This window comes from Cicer arietinum, chromosome 8 (genome assembly GCF_000331145.2).
Source record: "Cicer arietinum cultivar CDC Frontier isolate Library 1 chromosome 8, Cicar.CDCFrontier_v2.0, whole genome shotgun sequence".
Taxonomy (NCBI): Eukaryota; Viridiplantae; Streptophyta; class Magnoliopsida; order Fabales; family Fabaceae; genus Cicer; species Cicer arietinum.
In genome coordinates this window covers 24,474,875-24,498,441 of record NC_021167.2, presented here as the reverse complement: position 1 = coordinate 24,498,441, position 23,567 = coordinate 24,474,875, and the positions used below count along the sequence as shown (strand labels likewise).

The 23,567-nt window shown below is 34.1% G+C and overlaps 2 protein-coding genes across 3 annotated transcripts in view; one reads left to right on the top strand and one right to left on the bottom strand.

Moving 5' to 3' along the window:
- Nucleotides 1-168: 168 nt before the first annotated feature.
- On the bottom strand, nt 169-7,060 carry LOC101490265 (plastid division protein CDP1, chloroplastic). 2 transcript variants are annotated; one of them, XM_004515222.4, is made up of 12 exons: nt 6,538-7,060; nt 4,779-4,892; nt 4,543-4,680; nt 4,327-4,431; nt 4,110-4,232; nt 3,639-4,007; nt 3,377-3,472; nt 3,093-3,209; nt 2,580-2,645; nt 1,743-2,498; nt 583-773; nt 169-461 (listed from the first exon to the last, which is right to left on the bottom strand). In XM_004515222.4, the coding sequence occupies exons 1-12, from the start codon at nt 6,793-6,795 to the stop codon at nt 380-382; spliced, it is 2,415 nt and encodes an 804-aa protein (XP_004515279.1). In that variant the 5' UTR covers nt 6,796-7,060; the 3' UTR covers nt 169-379. The 2 variants fall into 2 exon arrangements, with proteins under 2 accessions (XP_004515279.1, XP_012567216.1); XM_012711762.3 differs by having other exon boundaries at nt 4,779-4,929; nt 6,538-6,677.
- Nucleotides 7,061-14,262: 7,202 nt separating this feature from the next.
- LOC101490903 (DNA-binding protein RHL1) overlaps nt 14,263-23,567 on the top strand; it is an 11,279-nt gene continuing 1,974 nt past the window's right edge. The window contains 10 exon segments of the mRNA XM_073364511.1: nt 14,263-14,750; nt 16,653-16,702; nt 16,704-16,737; nt 21,235-21,321; nt 21,430-21,647; nt 21,901-21,991; nt 22,538-22,693; nt 22,898-22,934; nt 23,030-23,079; nt 23,206-23,254. Of these exon segments, the coding sequence (XP_073220612.1) occupies nt 14,418-14,750; nt 16,653-16,702; nt 16,704-16,737; nt 21,235-21,321; nt 21,430-21,647; nt 21,901-21,991; nt 22,538-22,693; nt 22,898-22,934; nt 23,030-23,079; nt 23,206-23,254 (1,105 nt within the window). The 5' untranslated portion in view covers nt 14,263-14,417.

Here is a 23,567-nt window from a genome sequence, read left to right as displayed (position 1 = left end):
TGATTAAACTGATACCAACGTGGCATGACAGGACACGTCAGCTATTATCATTTTTTGTAGAGACTAAACATGGAGAGATTTTGGCGACTAAAATACTATTTATCAAATGTTGAGATCCCACACGAGTTTTCCTTTTCACATTACTTATGTTCACTTTTCACACTAGTCTAATGAAAAAAATGCTTGTCACATAATTTTCTGATGAACATCTACAATTATGTCAATCAATCATTTCTTTACAGGAAATAATCAATAAGAAGAGTGTCATCATCTGCCTATATGTAGATTGTCAATGAATTTTCAGATTCCTTCAAATTAAATTTAGGAAAGGAACCAAGTTAGCCTCAACTTCAGTTGTCCTACGCCGGGCGTGTATATATCATCGTGTTCGTATATCAGCATCACAGAACTTCCATGATCCATCATCTTGCCTCTTCACAACATACTTAACTTTGTAAGTGCTGCAATTAATCATTAAAAAAAATAAGTTCATAAAACAGTAAAAATGAAGAAATGATATGAGTGTTTTAACAATAGACTACTAATTCAATTATTAGTTAAAGCAAGCAAAGTGCATCTTACCTATAGTAGTTTGGATTCTTTTGCTGAGAACTGTCAATAAGTTCAGCTGCTTCCTCTAAAAGGGCTTCTATTTCTGCTATGTCTGATCCATTTCCATCTGATAGAATGTCGGCTCTAAGGACAGATAATTTTAGCAAAAGAAATCTCCAGTGACAAGATTTTTGTTTTGCAGCATCAGCCAAGGCTTGCCACTGTCAAAGATAACACCGATAAGTTTTCTTCTTGTGTCACTTAGTCAACATATGATATTAGTGTGTAAATTACCTATTATTAAGTTAAGTCATATCAGCAATTTTTTACCACCCTTATTATCCTAATGCATTTCTCTTGTTATAGAGGAAGTTTCTCTTGAAGTACCTTTTACATGTATTTGAATGCAATCAAATCACCTCTAATAAATAAATGTCTTTTGAAATGGCAACAAACCACTACCTCTTAAGAAAAATACAATATAAAGTGAGTCATTAGCAAGAGAGAATGAGAGATACCATGAAATTCTGTCTGCCATATAAGTTTACAGGTAAAACTATAAGGGTAGTTCTAAGTTTGCATGTTTGGGCTTAAACCAACTTGAAGTTGGTATGTTATAACCATAATGATAGTCCTAAGTAAATCTTTGATCATACAGTTCTATCAGTGCTTACACCAATACCAATTTCGTAACTACTCTGTGGGCCAGTCTAATAATTCAAACCCTCCAAGAAGATTGTAAACACTATCGAGTCATCTATCCACAGATCTATTTGCTACTATGTAGGACTCACAAAAATTTCTCAAATAAGCCATCTATAATACCAACAAAGACATAAAATTTGTTAAAATACAATCATTTATATTCAAGCTTTTTTGTTGTGTTAAATTTTAATTGAAGACATTTGGGTTGTAGCAAACAAAAAATTACAAACTGCTCAAGAAACGCACATGTTCAATTAGTTTGATATGTTTCCCTTTCATCATCATTTTCATAAACCAACAAGCTTATTATAAATGTTATATTACTCGTCACAAGTAAACAAGAGAAACCATATGAGAGAGTATAACATGCTCATTTAATAATTCAGTAGTCTATAGATTGATGAGTTGAATGATTGAACGATCGATGGTTCAAATGATATTTGATTATATAAAAAGTGGTTAAAGAAGACCACAACATGCATTACCTGAGCAAGCATAGATTCGTCAAGGACTTGAGCTAGGCCATTAATTTCATGGCTAGGCCCCAAAGCTTCAGCTTTGATTGTTTGCCATTCCCTAATAAGGGTTTCTGCTTCCTCCACAGACATCATCTTCCTATACACATTAATAGGGGAGGATGATGAGGACAGAGAAATGTGTAAATCACTTCGGCTACCAGCATCTGGGCGGCGCAAAAAATGTATCTTAACCATCGACATAATTCTCTTCAATTTGTTGGCGATAGAACTTCGCCTAATATATGCCGGGCCTATAGTGTAGTTAGCGCAATTGTTGGATTTTGTGAAAGCCCAGTTAGTACGAGTAAAATTCTTGCCCGGGTTCATTCCCAACAACTTCATAGAAGCAAATGCAATACAACCCAGTACGGTAATGTATGTTATTCTTTCAAATACTTGAGCAAGAGTGAAGTTATTATTCCAAATTCCATTGTGATGACTGCCAAGGTTCCTTTTCACTTTAACAGGTGGCTTGCTAGGATTGAGTCTGTTTTCATTTTTGCCAGATAGCAATGAACTCTGCAAATCAGTAGGAGCCAGCTGCTTGACAGCAAACCCCAAATTTGGAGAAGAGCTCATATATGAGCGAGGTTCCTCGAAATTTTTTCGTTCTACTGAACCAGATGATGATAGAGGTCTATGACATATAGTAGGAAACATTTGTGGAGATCCTTTGGAATTCTTACTTCCAGAAAATTTCTTTTGAGCATTAAAGAAATTGGCCTGCAGAGATGAACATCTGTAAATAACATTTTGTCGGAATCAAAGCAATAAATTAGTTTCATTTACTATAGCTGATCTTACCAAAGCTGGAGAACAACCTTTAGTATCTGGGTATAAATCAAGCACAGAATCCTTCAGCCACAATTCCTGGCAAAGTTCAGCAAATGCTTTGAGTTAAGAAATCAAAAACTCAAAATTACATCATAGAATCTTAAAATAAAGGATAAAAGAAGTTCTTGAACCATCACACTTTAGTTGTTATCTCGTGTAAAAACATAACATACACTAACGAAATATTTCCAGAAAGCCAAACAAAATCTCATTTTCAATTGAAAAAAGGAAAGAAATGAATCGTAGCATATGGCATTTAGGCCAGACTCTACATAAGCATAAATTATTCTAAAACACACTAATTTTGAAATCTATGCCACAGTTAATAGCGCACAACGAAAACATACTTAACCACTAGGGTCCTCAAGACTAAAATAGGAGGAGCACCACTAAGGTAACACAAGCACCTAAAGCCTTTGCAATGCATTTCATGAAGGAAAACAAAAATAAGAAACTGACTGAACATGATGGCAAGAGAAATACCAATGATGGGTTTGCAGCTGAAGCATCCATTATTGCCTTCCCCAAGACTGATTTATGTTTTGGATTTGAGTTTAACTCAAGCTGCTTCAGCTTTTCAACTGCCTCGTCCTCTGTGCCCTAGATTAAAGACAACATTAATGAAGAACTATGTGGTACATTCTCGCAGAAAAATGGAAAGTTGGAGAAAAAAATATTGCTGCAGCCTGCAGGAAACCAAGGTTCAAAATATCTAAATACTTCATGACAGCAGCACTGACAATAAGAGTTAAATGATAAAAACATACCAGTCCAAGAAGGAACAAGCAAAAAGCTTCTTCAAATTTCAGATCAATACCCTCTGAAGCTATCAAACATTCACATATACTTTTTGCTTTGTTAATCTGCATGAAATTCATAAAAACACTTGGTATCAGGATGAAATTAAGAAAGCCGCTATTTGAGCACGTAAGCCCAAAAAAATGTACTTATGAAAAAAAAGAACTATCGAAGAAATATTAAAATGCATATAAGCTTTGGACGGGGGGTATTATTGGAGAAGGACATTACCAACTCTTTTTGCTTGCTGGAAAACCCAAGTGCCATATGAGCTGTAAAAACTCTATAGAAACAGTTTGAATCAATTACTACCCTTAGATTCTGTGACTCAATTGTCTTCTTATTCTTTCGCATCACAGCTAAGCTATCCCAAGGAAGAAGATCAACCATCTCATTAGCCAGTAAATTGTCAAAAGCTTGGCTTAGAAAAGAAGGCCAATCCTGTACTTGGCATGAAGCTTCAACATCAAGACCCTGTCTAAGCAATTCACGCAAAGCCGCAATTGCTCCCCGTCTTCGTTCAACATTTTCAGGGGTATTTGGCATGCTTAGTAGCTCCAAGGTGCAAGCGGGGGCAAGCTCTTCAAGAGATTCTTCGATCTAGAAACCATTAAAAGCACCCTCAGGGTTGTTCCAATACTAAGAAACCAGCTAGGGACTTAAAGATCTCAACTGAATATACACTTGGAAAACGTTCCGCACCTGAGATAGCAGTGTCATTTTTGCAAGAGATGGCTTACTTCTAAGAAGACACTGAGCACGAGCAAGAGCTTCAAAACCTTGAGATACCTTGTTCTTCTCAAAGCCAATCTTCGCAACTGTACACTTCAATAAGGCACCTATGATAAGGATAGGGTATATAAACAAGAATGTTATAAATTAACAGAGTAATTCTGCAACCTATATCCACATGTCTTACCTCAGATAGTGCCATAGAAAGAATTAAATCATCTGTAAATGGCTTCGCATCTTGATGCTGAAGACTCGTTCTTCCAATGTCCAGCACAAGCTTTGATTCTCCAACCTGAACAGAATGAATAGGGAAGTAGAAGTTAAGTGTTTCCACAAAACAAAGAAAATAATACACGGCCCTTAGAAAAATATTTAAAAAAGATTAATTACATGCCAAATGTACCTCTTGAAGAAGGCACAGAGCACCGGGCAACCAAGACCAAGGAATACGAAGGGAAGATTTAGGGGGAATCTTTTCCTTCAAATTACCAGCATATACTGGCTCAAAAAGGAGCTTATCCCTAACATCCATCAGAAGATCCTGCAAAGATATAAGATGAGAGCAACAAACAACAACTCAATTTATCTGAGTCTCTAAAACCAAATATAGCAAATCAATGTTGGTGGTGACATCTATACCTGGCGAGATGCAACAACGCCCATTGTATAACCTTCTTCAATATCTGCATTTTTTAAACTCATAACTGCCTTAACAATTTCATCTTTCTCAGCTCGATCGGGAACACCAATGAGCTGCAAAATGGTATGAACCGAGTGGTCTAGCATTAATCTTGAAAGAGATAAAATGGAAATTAGCATGGACAGGTTAATATAACAAAGACAACCGAATATTAACAGTCTATTTGCAAACTTGAAATGATAAAACACTCATCATAGCTGCTGAATCATCCCAAAAACACAGATTCCATCATTACATGGAAAACAAAAAGGCAGAGGGCGGAAATGCTTTGACTTTGTAAACTATTAACTCCCATAAATAAGTATAAGATGTGTCCAAAGGGAGTGTAAGGTGTGTCGAAGCAAAGAGAAAAAATTGAGACACCTTGTCTGAGTTGTCAAACATGTGTCGTACGGGTGTTGGACACAACGACACGCCTAATCCCAGAGGAGTACGTGCTTCATAACTAATAATCTATACTATCTATATTAATAATAAAGGCAATACCCATATTTGGTGTGGCCTTAAAAAATACAATAATACTCTTTATAGGATAGAAGTGGACGGTTATAAGAGCAGTTTCCTCCTTATGGCAAGTTGGCAACAATAAAGGATACTACAAAAAAGAGCAGTTTGTGTTTTGCCATAAAGTACGATCTTAACAAATAATAAAACGTGATAATTTATAATTGTATAGATAAAAATTACACAAAAATTATTGTTCATGATTGACATATATTGGCGCAATAGAAAAGCAGACAAAAGTGCATCTCTGGACACTAGTAAGAATATAAGTGATAACCAAGTATTTTCCTACAAGGTGGAGTCATCTGTATTAGGTTAAAATAAAGACCGATTACCCCTTAATCTATCTTTGTAGTTTGGCTTGTAATTTTCTTTGGTCTCTCCTTGACCTCTAATTATAAGACTATCCTCCATGCTCTCCTTATCTACTTCTCGATCTACAGGTCTTCTCCAAAGTCCAAAAGCATATCCTTTTTTTTTCTCTAATAATTTATAAATTCATTTCCAATCCTATCTAACCTTATACAATCATTAGTCCATTGTAACATTCTCATCACTTCAACAGTAAGTTTCCTGTCTTGTTACCTTTTTTACCACCCAACACTCAATTCCATACAACATCATTGGTCTTATTATAAATGCTCATCAAACTATCAAAGTTTTCTTTAAGCTTAAGAGTTATTTTTCTATCACATACTAGTTATCGCCCACCAACACTTCAGATCCAATGTGTCTGACTCTCCAACATGTGTCGGTCTCCGACACTGATACCTGTGTTTACATACAATATATAGTGAGGGTGTATACTTGCACACCCTAAACTTTGAAAACATGACCAATGCATCTACTTTTTTTCCATAGTGACCACCCTCAAACAAAAATTTGACACCTTAAAGGCTTAAACCCAAAATCTATTTTGCACCCCTGGGCCAGAGTCCTAGATCCTCCACTTCATACAACCACTTCTATTTCTTTAATTATTACAATGTGTCTGTGTCTGTGTCTGTGTCTCTGTCGGTGCTTCGTAGGTTATCACTCCCAAACATTCATGGAATTCATCAAACTCACTTGGATCCTATCATTGACATCTTGTCAATTTGAGAATTGGCGATGATAGTAATAATAATAATACTGAGTAAATGAATAGCACAAAAATACACATTTAAATTAACAAACACAACAATTTTCTACTACCTGATAGCAAGAAACTGGGATTTCAACTGCAGATTTCATGTGTGAATTTTCGAAAACGTGATTATTTTTATCAACAGACTTCAATTTTCTCCTTTCAAGAACAACATCACTTTTCCCAGAGTGGGACCCAACGCAAAATGAAGAACCACAAAATCCAGAACCAACTACTTCGCCATGCGAACTCAACAACGGAATCTTCGCGATGCAACCAACGCCATACAGAGAAGGACCGATCACTGCAGCATTAGCAAATGCCATGAGCTCTCATTCCAAAACCCTAATTTTTCAGCTTCAGTGTTCGCCTCAACATCGTTGAATTGGAAATTTCGAAACACATTGCTTCTAGGGTAGAATTTTTGAACTGTGATTTGGGGATTTTTTTTTTTTTTTTTTTTTTGTGGAAATGAAGGATAGAAACTGAAAAAGTGAAAGGATTGTTAGAGAAGATAGAGTGTGGAAAACGTTGGTAAGAAAAGGGTAAATGTGAAGTAAAAGAGTAAATGTGAAATTAATTTATCTAATTGGTTTTTGTCTTAATTGATTTAAATGATGCCCTATGTAATAAGTGAACGTTGACCTAGTTGCAAAATGAAAATTGAGTGTATGGAGACTGAATATGAAATTTAGGAATCTCACGCAATTAAAATAATATAAAATCTTAAATATTTGTGAAAGGAATTAAAATAATATAAAATTTTAAGTATTTGTGAAAGGAATTGAGTGTGAATTCGGTACAAAAGTGAGTAATATTATGTCCTTGTTTTATTTGTGAGGAATTGTTAGCGACAACCATTGAAGGAAAATATGTGAATGAGGTGAATCTGAGGTTCTTAGCGGTAAAAAGGTTGAATGAGAGAAGTTTATGCGTAGAAATAAGTGAGAATGCAATTTCAAAGATCAACAATGGAGGAATTATTATCACTCTAACAAAACAATGGAAACTAGTTATCAGGGTTTATGAAAATGAAGTCATGGTCATCAACTGTGTAACTCGTGTAGAGACTTGTGACTTATTGGTCATGAACATAATGGAAATGTTGCTTTTGGTTGTGCAATGGTGTGTCAAATGGCACTTGAAGATACAAATGAAGGATGTATGATATTGAGCAACATATGAAAAGGGGGAAAAAACTGATACTAATTGAGAATGTGCAATGGGACCAACGAGGGTTATGAGTGATCCTCACTGCATGTGGAAGGGTTAAGGAGCAACTCCTGACAAGCTTTCAACAAAGGGACAAATGAATTAACCAAACACAGGTCATAGTGATAAGAATTTAAAGATTGTTTAGGTTTGAGACTTTATAGCTTAGAATAGTATAAAGGAAGTGATTAACACCATCAATATCAACATGTGTTGTCTTTTTAGGATCCCATAACTTAAGTTCTCCACGATTAAGTGTTTCCAAAGTTCAGTGTTTTTTTTACTTGTAGTACTTATATGCATGACATTCTTAAAAGTTTTTTAGAAAGTTTGTAAGAGGGCAAAATAGTTTAAAACGTGTATTGTTGGCTTACAAATACACTCATCATTTTGCAAGCAAGTGATATGTTACATACAATATGAGAGTGACGCCTCTCTCAATACAACCTGGTTTGGTGACGAGTAGAGTAGACACGAGTGACAATTTAACACCCAAAGTTGATGAAGGCATGTAATGATATTGGTTACATGAGGCCCATTCAAGGATCATCTCCTTGTAGGCTTCTTGAAAAGGGACATATGAATGAATTGAATACAAAGCATGTTGTAAATGTTCTAGAGACTACACATGCATAGAACATTTGGCTTGTTGTTGCTCCCACAAACTCCCAACAAGTAGTCTTTTTGACGGTGTAGTTAGGAGACAAGTTCCATTGGTAATAACGTGATGCAAATATAAGATGTGAGAGACTAACACTTGAAAGAGAGATTGTTGGGTTCAAATATGAATAGTTAAGTCTCACACCGACTAAACATATGGAAAATATTATATATATAAAAAGAGTATTCTACCATGCACCCCCACATTTAAATTTGTTACCCAAATGAACGTGAAAATACAATTTTGCCATTTTAACCATCTATAAAACCTTCAACTTTTTTAAGGTCTCACTTTTTCAACCCTCTTTCCATTATATTTGAAAGTTTTGAAATGACAATTTCCATAAATTTTTAAATTTTCGAACAATTCGAAACTTCTAAAATAGCAAAACTTTCAAACAATTCAAAACGTTCGAAATAGGAAAATTTTGAAATTTTCTAGATTTAGAAACTTTCGAAACTTTCTAAATTTTCGAAATGTAATTCTTATTTCAAAAAATTTCATATTTGAAAACTTTCGAAACTTTCCATATTTGGAAACTTTTGAAGTGTAATCCTTATTTCGAATTTTTTTCGAATAATTTAAAACTTTCGGAATAGAAAATTTCAGAATTTTCAAAACTTTCAAACATTCGAAATAGGAAAATTTTAAAATTTTCCATATTTGAAAACTTCCAAAGCTTTTCAGATTTAAAAACTTTTGAAACTTTTTAGATTTGGAAACTAGTGAGAGAATGGAATAAGAAAGAGAGAAAATAAGGAATAGAAATGGAGAAAAGTTATTTTATACTAAAAAAGAAATAGATAGAGAACTTAAGTAAATACAAGAGAATATAATATAGAGGAAGAGAGAAAATAAATTTCTAAATTTATTATTATAAATACATTATATAATAAATAATTTTGATCATTAATTTAAAATTGAATGATTTAGATTATATATTAATCAAATTAGTTTTAAATAATATTTACTATTGATTGAGATCAAACAATCAAAAACTGGTCATATATGGTTAGAGACGAACACCCATATTTTTTTACGGTTTGTATGTGCACCCCTAATTTTTTTAAATTTCACTTACCCTTACAAGTTTTAAATTCCAAACAATGTCACTTTAAATATTTGCATGAAATGTCACACTTTACCATCCACTTGTCATACAAAGAAATACACCTCATATTCTCTACATGAATATCAAAGTAGAATCAATATGACAAATATCTACACATGTCATCAAATGTTGATTCACCACTTCATCTCCGAAACTCTTCTCCATTTCGGTAACATTCTTTTTTACTTCATGTTGAATGCTGCAAGATTGTGTAGGTCCGCTCCTTTATGAATAATACTCATTAGGATTTTTAAATTTTTCAAAATCCCTATTGAAGATGAAAACTCTGTATACTTAAACAACATTTTTTTCTTTGAGAAATGTCAATCAAACGAAACTCAAACCCTCAGAAAAACCTATCACAAAGGAATCCACCAAAGATAGTTTCGTACCCACACCAACAAAGAAAAGATCCTCTGCTACCCAGTCATCCACCAAGAAGAAAATCCAAAAATTCACTCAAAAAACTCCAAAACCATCAACTATACATCCCCCTAAGAGGATGACAACTCTAACCCCGTCCAGGAACAACAACCTCCTGAATAACAAATCACCACTCCACCAATTCACTTTGCTGATCCAGTCATATCTCACTCCCCAAATCTCAATGCCTCTCCAACTCATCCAGAAGACTGTCCTCCCTCTGAGGATGCACCGAATGATACTCCTCTACAACTTATGGAAGACGATGAAGGACTCTACTTTGATCTCAATCTCTCTTATCATCAGTTTTCACCTCTAGACACACCTTAAGTTGGAGAGCATACGGAAACATCCCAAATTTACAAGCTACGTTCTTTTTTCCATCACATCATCCTCAGAATTCCTACACTATGTCTTAACTTTTTCCATCTCCTCAAAAGGTAAGTGTTGTTGTTGATGTTCCTCTTACTTCTCATCCATTAATTATTCCATTAGTCCCCACAACTACTCATGATGCCCCTTCAAAAACTACACTACTAGAGGTTACTAGTCGGTTCAATTCCAAAGATTCATTTTGGCAAAAACAAGTGACCCCTCATCTCAGGAAAAATGTGCAAGCTCTCACATCAAAAGTGCCAGCGTAAATGATATACCACAAGACCAACCTCGTCACACATCTGAAAGGAGGACATAAGCCAAACACACTGAAAAAGAACTGAGGCTTCTAAAAAAGACCAGGAAAGATCAAAAGAAACTCTTTACAAGTTTCACATCTTTTCAACAAACAATGGCTCAATTTGACCTTTTATTGTAATGGTCACCAAACACTTCATAACCACTGTTGCACCTGGAGACCATCCTCCCACGCTCCCTGTTCAACCTCCACCAATAGAGCTCACTCGGCCCTCTACCTCGTCCTCTTCTGACGACTCTTCCCCATCCAAATAGTTGCATGGATCGTTCCATTTTTTTTTTATGGTTGACAAATTCAGGGGGAGATAGATTATGATCAACATTTTGTCAACTTTTTATAGAAGATGATACTTTTTGAAACTTATATTTCAATCCTCTTTTTATGCTAGTTATTATTTATGTTTTTTTTTTCTTTTCTTTTTTTAACCATCGTTTTGTAATCTCAGTCTTAAAGAAATGAAGTCACATTTTGGTTCAAAAATGATATTTCAAAAAACATTTTGGCATATGTTCAGTGGGAGTAATTATTTTAAAATAAACATTTTATCACATAAATTCTCATATTTAAAATCATAATCTAAAGAATTTTGTCATCATAAAAAAAAGGGAGATTGTTGAGACAAAATCTCTCTCAAATAGTTATAATGATAACAAAATTATTTAAATGCATATGATTGTGTTTAATGTCTAATATATGTTATTGAATGTATTCTAATTAACAAACATGTTCCTCATCATCTTGATAAAAGAAAAGAAGAATTCGATTTTAATCCAACATGTTTTCTGAATTGGAGGATATACATTCAGACGATGAATCACCAATTAGGGTGAACCTTTAAAGAAGAGAATATATGGTATCACATAAACAATGAATCCAAGTCAAAACATATAGAAGATAAAATTGATGACAAATAGTTACGAGAGAAACAATTCAAGAAGAAGAGGATACAAGATAAAGGTTAACAAAGAGGATAATAAGCATATCATATTCATCCTCTTACCTTGGGAATAGTCAAAAAGGAAAAAGGAGGTACCTAACCTGAAAAGACGAACCCTAAAACTCTTGGAAAAGCAAAAATACAACTCATGTCCAAATTTCAAGGGAGATTAAACCTCCTCCTATTTGAGGATGAACTGCAAGCTCATCCTCTTGAGCTCATATATATGTGTCAAGGACAGTTGAATGACATTATTGTAAATTAGACCTTTGATCAAGTCTCCAACGGTCATCTAATTTCTTTTCTTCATGGATAGAGGTTCATAAACTCTATAAAATGAAGTGATCTCTTTAGTTCAAAACACAACAACTACTTAGAAAGAATATTTCTCAAAGCTAAGAAGATAATTCTCATCCTCTCTTTACACTTTCCATAGTCTTAAACTATATCTTTAAGAACATCCTCTTAGAAAATTCTTGTAAAGAGAAAAATCATACGATCATCACAAATCATTTATTCTGTATTTTCCAAGTTGTTCTACACTTGGTAATATTTGTAATCTGAAAGAAAAAGGAATTGTAAGCCTGAGGTGAGGCTAAGAATATACACTTTGAAAAGAGGTCTGTAAATAGGACATACCAGTTTGAGCCACAGTGAAAACTCACAAGTTTGTGATGACTGGACGTAACCTTCATTGGATGAACCACTATAAAGTTGGGTGTGTCATTCTATATACTTTCTCTTATATATTTACTTAATTGTCTATTAAAGTTTTTAAATTACTATCCTTTGACTTTCATCCTCTCGTAGAGGATACATCTTTAAAAGAAAATTTAAAAACTCCAATAACTCTATTCAATATCCCTTCTAGTGATATTTTAGCTACTTCAGATTGTTGAGTTCAAATGTGAATAGTTAAGTCTCACACTGACTAAAAATATGATAAATATTAGATATATAAAATATGATACTCATATGTCCATATATTTATTTCGTTAAGATTTTGAGTGAATACGTGGTCTCAAGATTTCTTTTGATCTAAAACATTTCACTAACACTCTCCAATATCATTATTTTAGTATATGTTTTTATTCTTCACCAAAAGATAAACAATAATGTAAACTTACAAGAGTAAATAGAAAAGACAATAACAACGTAATAATGTTTAGTTAAAAAAATAAAATTAAAACCAATACATTATTAATACATATTTAAAATTATGTCACTCGTTGTTATCAGTTCAATCACATTCTTCAAGGACACATGATCATGATGGAGATTGTCTCGTTGACAATTCATTTTCATTCTAAGAGCCATTAGCATACTATATACTATGCAATACTTAGATTATGCCACACCTCAAAATAGAGCGAATACTACAATTAATTAAAAAATAATAAAAAGTTAATATCCATAGTAATACTTGTAATATAATAAAACTAATATTAATAAAATTAAATATAACTTCCATTGTTTTATTTAGTAAGATACACATTAATATTTATAAGTTAATTATATTATTGACTAATTAAATTTGATTTTTTTTTATCCTTTGATGTTATTTATACAATGATACTTCAAAGAAAATCATATGATCAATAGTTCACAAAGAAAAAATATGGCGAAATGTTTTTAGAGATAGAAGGATGAGAGAGATGCAACCACATGAAATAAATAAGGACATGAGAAGGGGAGAAAGTGTGACTCATGTAAATAAATTACAGAATAAATTCGGACCAAGACCAATGTTAGTAAAATTAGGGTTTTACAACTTAGAAAAATAATTAATTTTTTATGTATATTTAAGCGATATATTTAATTAAAATATTTTGCATCTTATAAAATAAGAAATACATAATTTAAATAAAATTATAATAAAATATTGTTGTCAGTATTAAAAGGTCTTTATTTATTTATTTGTCAATACTTTATTTTAAAATTTTCTTTATATTTCAATCTAATAGGGAGTGAATAGGAGATAAATAAGCGAGATTAAGAGAAAGATGGTAAGAATGGAAAAATATGTAAATTATGAAATTATATAAGATATAAAAATTAAAAATTCTTAGAAATTTAATCTAATAGATAAATATTTTTTATCACCAAAAGATTTAATAAAATCTTTAAATATAGTTCATTAAAGATCGAAAGACTTCAAATAGCATAAGACAAAAGGACATAACAAAATAAGGGAGGGGTAAAAAGAAGTAATAGGGATGGATAGAAGTTATTTTATATAAAAAAAGAAATAGACAAATACAATTTAAGTAAATACAAGAGAATACAACATAGAGAGAGAAAAAACAAAATTCTAAACGTATTATCGTAAATGCATTATATAGTAAATAATTTTGATTATTAATTTAAAATTAAATGATTAAAATTATTATATATTAATCAAATTAATTTTAAATAATCTTCATTATTAATTGAAATCAAACAATCAAAAAATGGTTATATATATAGTTAAAGACGGTCCCCATTCTTTTAGAATTTCACTGTATTTTCAAGTTACTTTTACTTAAAATATGTATACCACAATTTTTTTCGTAAAATAATCACTTTTAATGTTTGCATCTGTTTTATACAACTTCTTAAAAACTAAAATATGATAAATAATCTAAAAATTGATTTTTTTTAAAGTTATTTTTAATAATATATCAAAAAATTAATTTTTAAAATGATTTTCATTATTAATTTATTGAAAATCAACTAATTATAACCAACTAAATTCTACAAAATTAGTCATGACAACAAATAATCACGACAAACACCTACAACTAGCACTTTTTTCCAAAATCACGTTTGAACTAAGCTACTACCTCCTCCAAAAAGTCACGCACATTCAACGCGTTGTTCTCATTCCCGCGCGATACAGCAACTATCAGAAGAACCAACGTTGAATCTCAAATGGCACGACCAAAAACGAAGAAGGAACAGCGGGGAGTTGAAGAAGAAACAGAAACAACAAATCCAGAAACCATTCAACGAAAGAGACTGAAATCGTTAGCATTTTCAAACAACATACTCTCAGAGACACAAGCTACAACCTCCATTCAACTTAACCCTTCTTCCATTGTTGCAAAACATCATGGCAAAGATATTATCAAGAAATCTCAGAGGAAGAGTAGTAGATACCTTTTTTCGTTTCCTGGTTTATTTGCTCCTATTTCTGGTGGTAAAATTGGTGATCTTATGGATTTGGGAACTAAAAACCCTATTCTCTACCTTGATTTCCCTCAGGTTAGTTTTTTTTTTTTGTTTTGAAAATTTTGTTTTTTTAGGGTTTTGGTTTGCTTTCTTATTTTTTATTTATTTTAATGATGATTTAGTTGTTTTGAGCTATGAAAGACAAACACCGGACACGACGGTGACCGGCACAACACTTCTGATTGAAAGCATGTCCTGTTAAAGACAACACTTTGATTACATTCAATTAATTCATTTACTCAAATTATTACTGGTGCCGTTGTGTCATTATACTTGCTTCTTTTTTTGGTTTTTTATTTTGGTTTTAAAGTATGACAACAAAATTGGGAAATTGGGTTTGCTTATTTATTTTTTGTTTTTTTAATGATGATGACCTGATGAACACCGGACACGACACTCCCCATGATCTGTGACATCTATGTAGGGATTAGGATTGTCTGCGGTGAGGTGAGAAATGCCCGGAGTTTCATGCTGTAGACAATCTGGGTCGTCAATTTTAGATGGATGGTTCAGATTACAGAACAATAAATTTAACTTTAAATGATCTTGGCCATCAAATTTAGATCGGACAGCTGAGATGCATTATTGCGTCACACATTAAATGTAGGAAATCCAATTGCTCTATGTAGCACAACACTTCTGATTGATATCTGACACGGATTAGCGTCTGATCACGACATGACACCGGCACATTGATTGCATTCAAATTTTTACTGGTGTCCGGTGTTCTTGCCAGTATCCGTGCTTCATAGGTAGGTATTGATAATAATTTGAGAAAATAGAAATCAATGTTGTCAATTCTGGATCGCGGAAAATAGTGGTTTGCTGAAATTCCGCCATGCTATAGTGTCGCAATAGTGGTTATTTGGCAACGCTTTGTACTAAATAGGGTATTGCGGAGCAATAGCAATTTGTTCAATTTTCGCTATGCTATAGCGCCGCTACAGCGGCTATTTGACAATACTCGTAGAAGTGATCGAATGTAACCACTTTTGTTGGTGTTGTGTTGGTATCTAACACTAACGTGTTAGACACCGGATACGCCTTCGATCTAGAATCTCAATGCTACGTAGGTTTTGAGTGTAATCTGCTTGTAATTCAGTCATTTAATTTAACTGTTTTACAGGCAAAGCATAAAGTAAGAGCAACTTATAAAGTTGTAGTAATGGATCTGACAATTGTTTTTGTTGATATGATGATATCAATTAGTGTGTCAATTGGAGTAGTTGCAAGAGAATTTCAGGACTAATAATAATAACAAACCAAGGTTATACCAGTCAAACGCAGGCTTAGTTTAGATTAGTTTCTAGCTCACAAGAGCTTTTAAATTAAAATAAGTTTGTGATTCTTAACTTATTTATGACAAATCTTATAAACATGAAAATGTTTATGAAAAAGTTAAATGAGTTTCTAAAAAGATTGAAATTCAAAAACTAATTTTAATTTTTAAAAAAGGTTATTGTTTAACAAACTCATAATTATTGTAAGATGTTTTCATGTTGTTTTCATAAGTATTTGTGAAAAATATATCCGAACTAACTAGGTATAGGGAAAAGAAGTAAGAAGTAGATTTCAAGAGGAACAATTTAGAGAAAAGATAGAAAGAAGAGTATGGACTATGACTGCAATTTCCCCTTCTCTCCTTCCTTCCTTCTATCCTTTTTTAGTTCTCTCTGAGACTCATCTTGTGTATTCCCTTCACTCGGGGTGACCACTTTGATCTCAGAGTTCCCTATCCGACTCACATACTCTGCCTTCCACATTGGCAGTTAAGAGATCTGACAGGCTCACCTGAAGGGGCATGCCTGGCTGGTTGTAATTAACAAAACTGATTCAACACTTGACTCAACTAAATGACAACTTGATGATCTAAATCTTCGTTTGATTTGGTATGTTGTGTATTGGTAACTGATGAGGTGTGTTTTCACTTTACAGGGACGAATGAAGTTATTTGGGACTATCTTGTATCCACAAAACAAATACTTAGAGTGTGATGTGTGAGGATTACTTTGATAACATGGTTGGTTTTCTTATCATTCATGTTTTAATGAACTTTTTTTGACGAGTAAGAATCGAATTCAGTATTCCAGGGTTTACCACACTCACACACACTGCGCATCAACCACTTACGCTAGACCCTGATGGTTCTTTGAGACATGAACTAGAGGAAGGTAGATTGATATTTGTCAAGAATTAAAATAAAATTATATTTATTGAAACTTGAAAAATATTGGTAATACATCAGATATATTTATACTAGATTACTAAACAACCAAACCCTATAATTACTCATATATAACTAAATCCCTACTAGTACTCCTATATAACTGAATCCCTATTAGTACTCCTATATAACTGAATCCCTACTATTACTCCTATTCAACTAAATCTCTACTATTACTCCTATTCAACTAAATCCCTACTATTACTCCTATTCAACTAAATCCCTATACTTGAGGGATATTAAATAGAAACATATTTTGACACTCCCCCTCAAGCTGGTGAATAGGTGTTCTCCATTCCCAGCTTGAATACAATTCTTTCAAAGTTGCTACTGTTTATCCCTTTAGTTAGAAGATCTGCAAGATTGTCATGGGAGGAATTATATGGAGTGCAAATTAGGCCAAAAAGAAATCTCAAGTTGTTGCAATGAAGGCAGAACCGCAATGAAGGCGGCAAAAGGACCACAATGAAGGTGGCTAAGAAATAGAAACCGCAATGAAGGCGACAAAAGGACCACAATTAAGGTGGCTAAGATTTCACGAAATAGAAACCGCAATGAAGGCGACAAAAGGACCACAATTAAGGTGGCTAAGATTTTAGAAAAATAGAAACCGCAATAAAGGCGGTAGTTTTATGTGGAAGCAAGGGCCACAATGAAAGTGCCATTCAGAAACTCAATGGATCATAGTTTGGAACTCGTCTCATAGCTGTTGACTGGGTACTGAGGATGATGTCGAGCATGTTGACAAACAATCTGATCATGGAGATGATAGTGATACCGATGGTGTGTAGTGGAAGATGTTCCTTCTGAAGGTTCAGGATGCAAATAGTAAAGCATCTAAGGAGTCTGACAAGGTTTCAGGTGTTTCTAAGCCTGAAACTTTTGGTCCTAAACATCGGTCGATAGTGGAGTTTGCTCTTGATAATGTTCAAGCATTGAAACTTCGGAACGCAAGGCTACAATCTCAGCAGTAGACTCCTTATGATGACAACAAAGAACATGACAAACCGGCAAAGGATTTCATGCTGAATTCTTATAGTGCTCAAGATGAAAGTAGTAATAGTCAATCTTCACAATCTGAAGACGATAACCAAACTGAATCTGAAATAGCGAATGAACAAGGTACTAGCGATTCTGGCCCATCTGTTCCCCCACCTAATGACCCGGTGATTCTACTCCTGTCACTCAAACACTCCCTCCTCCTATTGACAAACCGTCAAGGCAGCAATGGTACAACACTCCCCCTCAAGCTAAAGCTTAACTTTAGCTTGCTATAAGAAAACAATGTTTTGCTCCACAAATAATAAAAAAGATGGAAAGACAATTCAGGGATGCATTTGAAGTCGGAGAAAATTGCTATAAATATAGCCTAGCCAGATAGCCTGATTGATCATCAGTCTGAGAGAAATTCATGGCAAGCAATTGAACAAAGCAAGCTCCGTTGTATTTGGAAGCTTCAAAACAATAATATTGGAGACTTAAAATATTTAAACTTGAATATGTTTCAAGGAGAGAGCGACATGCTTCAGGGAGATAAAGGCACGACCAGTACATCACATCATGAAAAGACCTGCAGAGGGGGGCCGGAGACAGGTGCATGCATTCTCACGCAATAATGTAAGAACAAAAGGACAGGAATAGCAGGTGAAGCTCCAACACCACAACTGCTTAACCTCCTTTTAGACTCAATCGCACCATGAACACTCATAATAATATACATGTTCTACAGAAAGTTTCCTTTCCAATCACAATTGACTCTGCATTCTCAAAACTGGAGCCATGTTACTATAAAAACACCATGCAAGAATGAATGATGGGAAACCATCTTATGGCAAAAAAGAATGGGTAACAATTATAGACCACCAAACCGGAAAAATCTTGTTCCTAAAAAATGCAAGACACTAACTGCCAACCCAGATGCAATGAAGAAATGATGGACTGCGATGCAGCAAATAGATGAAAACTATGAAGAAAGGATGGATTGTAAAGCAAGCTGTTGTTGTGGTTGCAAAGATGACCAAGTGGAGGCAAGGGTAGCGGGCGGTAGTGTTTGCTGGAGCTGTCTGAGTAAACTCACCATTCGGCCAGCTGTTTGTTCTGTTTCAAGATCTTTACCAGCACATAAAACCTCAGCAAACACCGAGACAATTTTGGGATTAGTGTCTTTTGGGATATGAAAAACTGTCTTCCTCGAAGCATCACCACTGTGGAATGGGAAAGCAGTTTTCTTTCTGTTTACAGCAAAGATAATCCGAACTTGCTTTTCAACATGTGTGGAATTGACATCATGCTTCAAGAGGCTCTATTTCATAAACTGGAATCAAGTAGCTACGTCAGCTCTTCAGTTTGCTTTCATCTCTTTGTGGTCCCTGTTATACGTCAGGTTGCAGGGTGGATAAATCCTCATCATCTGAGAGGGCAAGCTCGACTTCAACAGCCCATAAAGACAGATCCCTTTTGACCAGAATATAATCGTGCCACTGTTATGTGAACCGACAATGATGGAACAGGCAGCCCTGGTTTTGTCGCCGAGAGCACTGATCACCAGAGGAGCAGTCGACTACTTAGTATGAAGTCAGCTAATGCCTTATTGGAGTTTCCAGCAACAGGCAGTGTTGTATTTGCTAGGACTCCTATTGAAGCTATCATAATTTCTAACCTAAGACCCGTGGCTTTTGGCAAAAAGCATATATCATCAAAATCAACCTTTGCTTTGCCAGCAATTAAATCAGATAAAATAACTACAGATTCTTATGGGGGTGCTGACGTCAGAGTGGCTATTCTTACAGTAAGTGATACAGTTGCTGTGGGGGCTGGCTCTGATCGAAGAACCTATACCTGATGGCGCTGATGCAGTTGTTCAAGTTGAAGATGCTGAAATGTCAACAATGGTGAAGATGAGTCTCCACGGGTTAGAATATTGGTCACAACTACTCAAGGCAATGATATACGACCAGTGGGAGTTGATATTGAGAAAGATGCAGTGGTCTTAACATCTGGAGAAATATTAGGTGCTTCTGAGATTGGCTTGCTTGCTACAGTTGGTGTGACCTAAACCTTGAAAGAGCAGTGCCATGAGCTTCTTGCTGCCAAGCAGGATTTGTTGCAGCATATGAAATCATCTGTTGGCATCCCGTTTACCAATGAAGATGACGCTGCATTCACTAACTTCAAATAGGTGATTGATGAATGGACATATCAAGAACAAAAGAAAAGTCATTGAAAAAAAAAAACACGCAAGGAAAGCGGTGCTTTTGAGGGAAGCTTTAGCGTTGTGGCTGGTTGCTAGAAAGGTAGCCGGAGTTGATGGTGACAAATGACTGGATGAAGCCAAAAAATTGAAACACTGAAAAAAGTGGTGCTGCCTGCGGCATTTGCCGCCGCCGGCAGCGGTAGTGAAGCACAAAGACAGATCACAAAATCAGAACCTGCTCTGATACCATGTCAAGAATTAGAATAAAATTATATTTATTGAAACTTGAAAAATATTGGTAATACATCAGATATATTTATACTAGATTACTAAACAACCAAACCCTATAATTACTCATATATAACTAAATCCCTACTAGTACTCCTATATAACTGAATCCCTATTAGTACTCCTATATAACTGAATCCCTATTAGTACTCCTATATAACTGAATCCCTACTATTACTCCTATTCAACTAAATCTCTACTATTACTCCTATTCAACTAAATCCCTACTATTACTCCTATTCAACTAAATCCCTACTATTACTCCTATTCAACTAAATCCTTATATTTGAGGGATATTAAATAAAAACATATTTTGACAATATTCAAATTATAAGGGGACTAAGTGAAAGAACTTCCTTGTGCGCATATCGACTATCTTTTTAATATCTCGTGAGTATGGGTAATAGTTGTATTAGTATGTGTACATTCTTAAGTGTTATGGTCTCCACAACATAACATTAAGAGTCCTTGAGGAATTGTAATATGTTGGGTCGATGGAACAATTCACTGCTTTTTTTCCATTTCATACTCATTCTGCAATTTTAATTCCTATGACTATGGTAGAGTAAAATTGTGAATGTTTTCATCACAGATTTCTTTCTCCTTCAAAATATATGCATGTATATATCTAACATTGCTTGTGCTCTTTCTATTCCTCTTAATATTGTGGCTTCTTGATGGTATTGATACAGTTTTTTTTTTTTGCATTTCCTTTTGCTTCTTCATCTACAAATTTGTATCTTTTGGCATTCAGCTTTGTCAGTATTTACACCTATGTTCCTTATTTATGAGCAATGTCTTAATTTTACTAGATTGTATTTTCGGATGCGTGGTGGATTGGGAGGAAAGATGAGAATCCAGAAGAAGTTAAATTGGAATTTCCTAAGGAATTGTATGAGGTTAGGAATTTCTGGAATGTAATAGTTACCTAGTGGTAAGAAGCAACTTTTGTTTATCACTTATTTGGCATGAAAAGAAAATAAAGTATTTTTACTCTTTGGTTTCAGGGACAAGAAGCTGAATGTGACTTTAAAGGAGGTGCAGGTGCAGGAGTAGCTTCTGTAGTTAATCAAGGTGTTCCCAAAACCAAGATAAAACGTGTAGAGCAAGAATCGCCAAAGACACCTATTGAAGAAGATTTATCAGACAGTGAAATTGACTTAAAAGACACGAAGGAATTGGTTCCAGTTCGCCAATCAGCGAGAACTGTAAAAAAATCATACAAGTATGAGCCTCATCTATTTAGTTTACTTGATGTGTGTTGCTTTCCAAAATAAAGTCATGAAAAATTAAATTTGTGTAACAAAACATTATTTGTCATTTGCTGATAGAGCCATTGGCCCAGTTTGCCTAAAATTTTAATGTTTTGTTTTTGTGTGGCTGTTCAGTTTTGAGTTATTTAAATTTAAGTGGACAACGTCTGATGTAACTAAAACTTGTATCAAAGTCATATTAATATGGTTCTTTTGTTGGGCCAGATTTGCTGAAATTTCTTCTGGCGATGATACTGGTAAAAGCAGCCCTGAACTTTCTGAACACGAAGAAAAAGCAGTAGAAGTTGATACTGATGTAAATGTTCATAATAGTTCAAATATCCTTTTAATCATATGAAATCAACCATCCTTGAATTTTGCATTTATTTTTACTGGAGTAACCAGCCGCAAACAGCCATTTGGGTCCTTGAATATGTTAGGCGTTGCCACTATAGTCTCTGAATGTATCAAAATTACAAAAATGTTTGAGTGTATCTTTTACTAGTCATTGTGGTCAAATTTTGCCTTTTGTTAGTTATTTTGGTCTTTAAATGTATTTTCAGGTTGTCGGTTTAATTCATAAAATTATTAACAAAATACACACTCAAGGATGTTTTTGAAGTTTCGAACATTCAGGGACTACAATGACACCTCCTCACTCATTTAGGGACCAAAATGATTATTCACTCATTTTTACTGGTACAACAAAAGGATCCTTAGAATTTATAAGTTGATTGGAATAACAGTGTTCAGTTTTATCTTTTTTATTACAGCTAGTCAACCTGAAGTTAGAACTTCACTGATCATATATTCTATAGTATCAGGGAATTTATATTTTATCTTCCTTAATTTATTGGTACAGAAAGAAACTGTAGTTATTGACATTGACTATGAGGACGGTGCTCCAAAAGATCAACTTCCCATGGAGAATAAAGAATCTGCTTCAGGGTCTAAATCTAAAAAAGGTTCACTTGTTCAAGCTACTATATCCTCATTATTCAAGAAAGTGGAAGAAAAGGTATGCTTTTGAAACTGTTCGCGCGAGAGCCAAGACTTACGAACGTCAAAGAAAATCGTTAAAATAATTTTATAGCCCATATATATGTTTTAAATGTATAATTTTTATGTTTGTGCCAATATTAGATTCCTTTCTTTTATATTGCCTGGTATTGTTCAATTCTGTCAAATTGTCTATCTCACAAAAATCTTATATTTTCAAAAGGCTTCAAGCTCTTCAAGGAAATCTTCATCGGCAAAAGGTTGTTCTTTTCCTAGTGTTGTTACATAAGTATGGGAAAGATTATGAAAGTTCATTAATTCATGAATTATTAATACAAATTATTGATTTTTTCAGCCTCTGGCCAGAAGTTGCAGCCTGCTGGTTCGAAAAGAAAGATTGTCGTGGTATATATTTTGAACTTAATTTCCTGAATATCTTTTTATTCATGTCGGATTGAGAATCTTCCTTGATTGGCAATAAGTGCCTTATATTGGAGTAGACACAGGCTGAGTTATTGGTTATTGTTGTAGGATGAAGGATCCAGGAAAAGGACAAGAACGATTAAGGACAAAGATCCTGGTGACTCTCTCTCTCTCTCTCTCTAGCGACACTATAGAGTATCAGAATTGAAAAAAAATGCTATTTATTTGTGATATATTATTTAGTATAAAGTGTTGTCAAATAGAGGCTATAATGACGCTATAACATTGTAGCATAGCGGAATTTGAAAAAAAAGGCTATTTTCTGCATTTGACAACACTGTCAGATTACTCATAAGCGAAAATCATTGGTCTCTCAATGTAGAAAAATAAAAAACGAGAACACCATGAACTTGGGGAAACTGTGAGAAGGAGCCAACCGAAGAATATAAGGGAAAGTGAAATGCATGATA

Excerpts from the sequence above, each read along its gene's own strand:
- LOC101490265 (XM_004515222.4), bottom strand. The coding sequence starts at position 6,795 with ATGGCATTTGCTAATGCTGCAGTGATCGGTCCTTCTCTGTATGGCGTT. Across the intron at positions 4,681-4,778 it reads GCGTTGTTGCATCTCGCCAG|GATCTTCTGATGGATGTTAG; the intron begins GTATAGATGTCA and ends ATATCTTTGCAG. Across the intron at positions 3,473-3,638 it reads CCAGCAAGCAAAAAGAGTTG|ATTAACAAAGCAAAAAGTAT; the intron begins GTAATGTCCTTC and ends AATTTCATGCAG.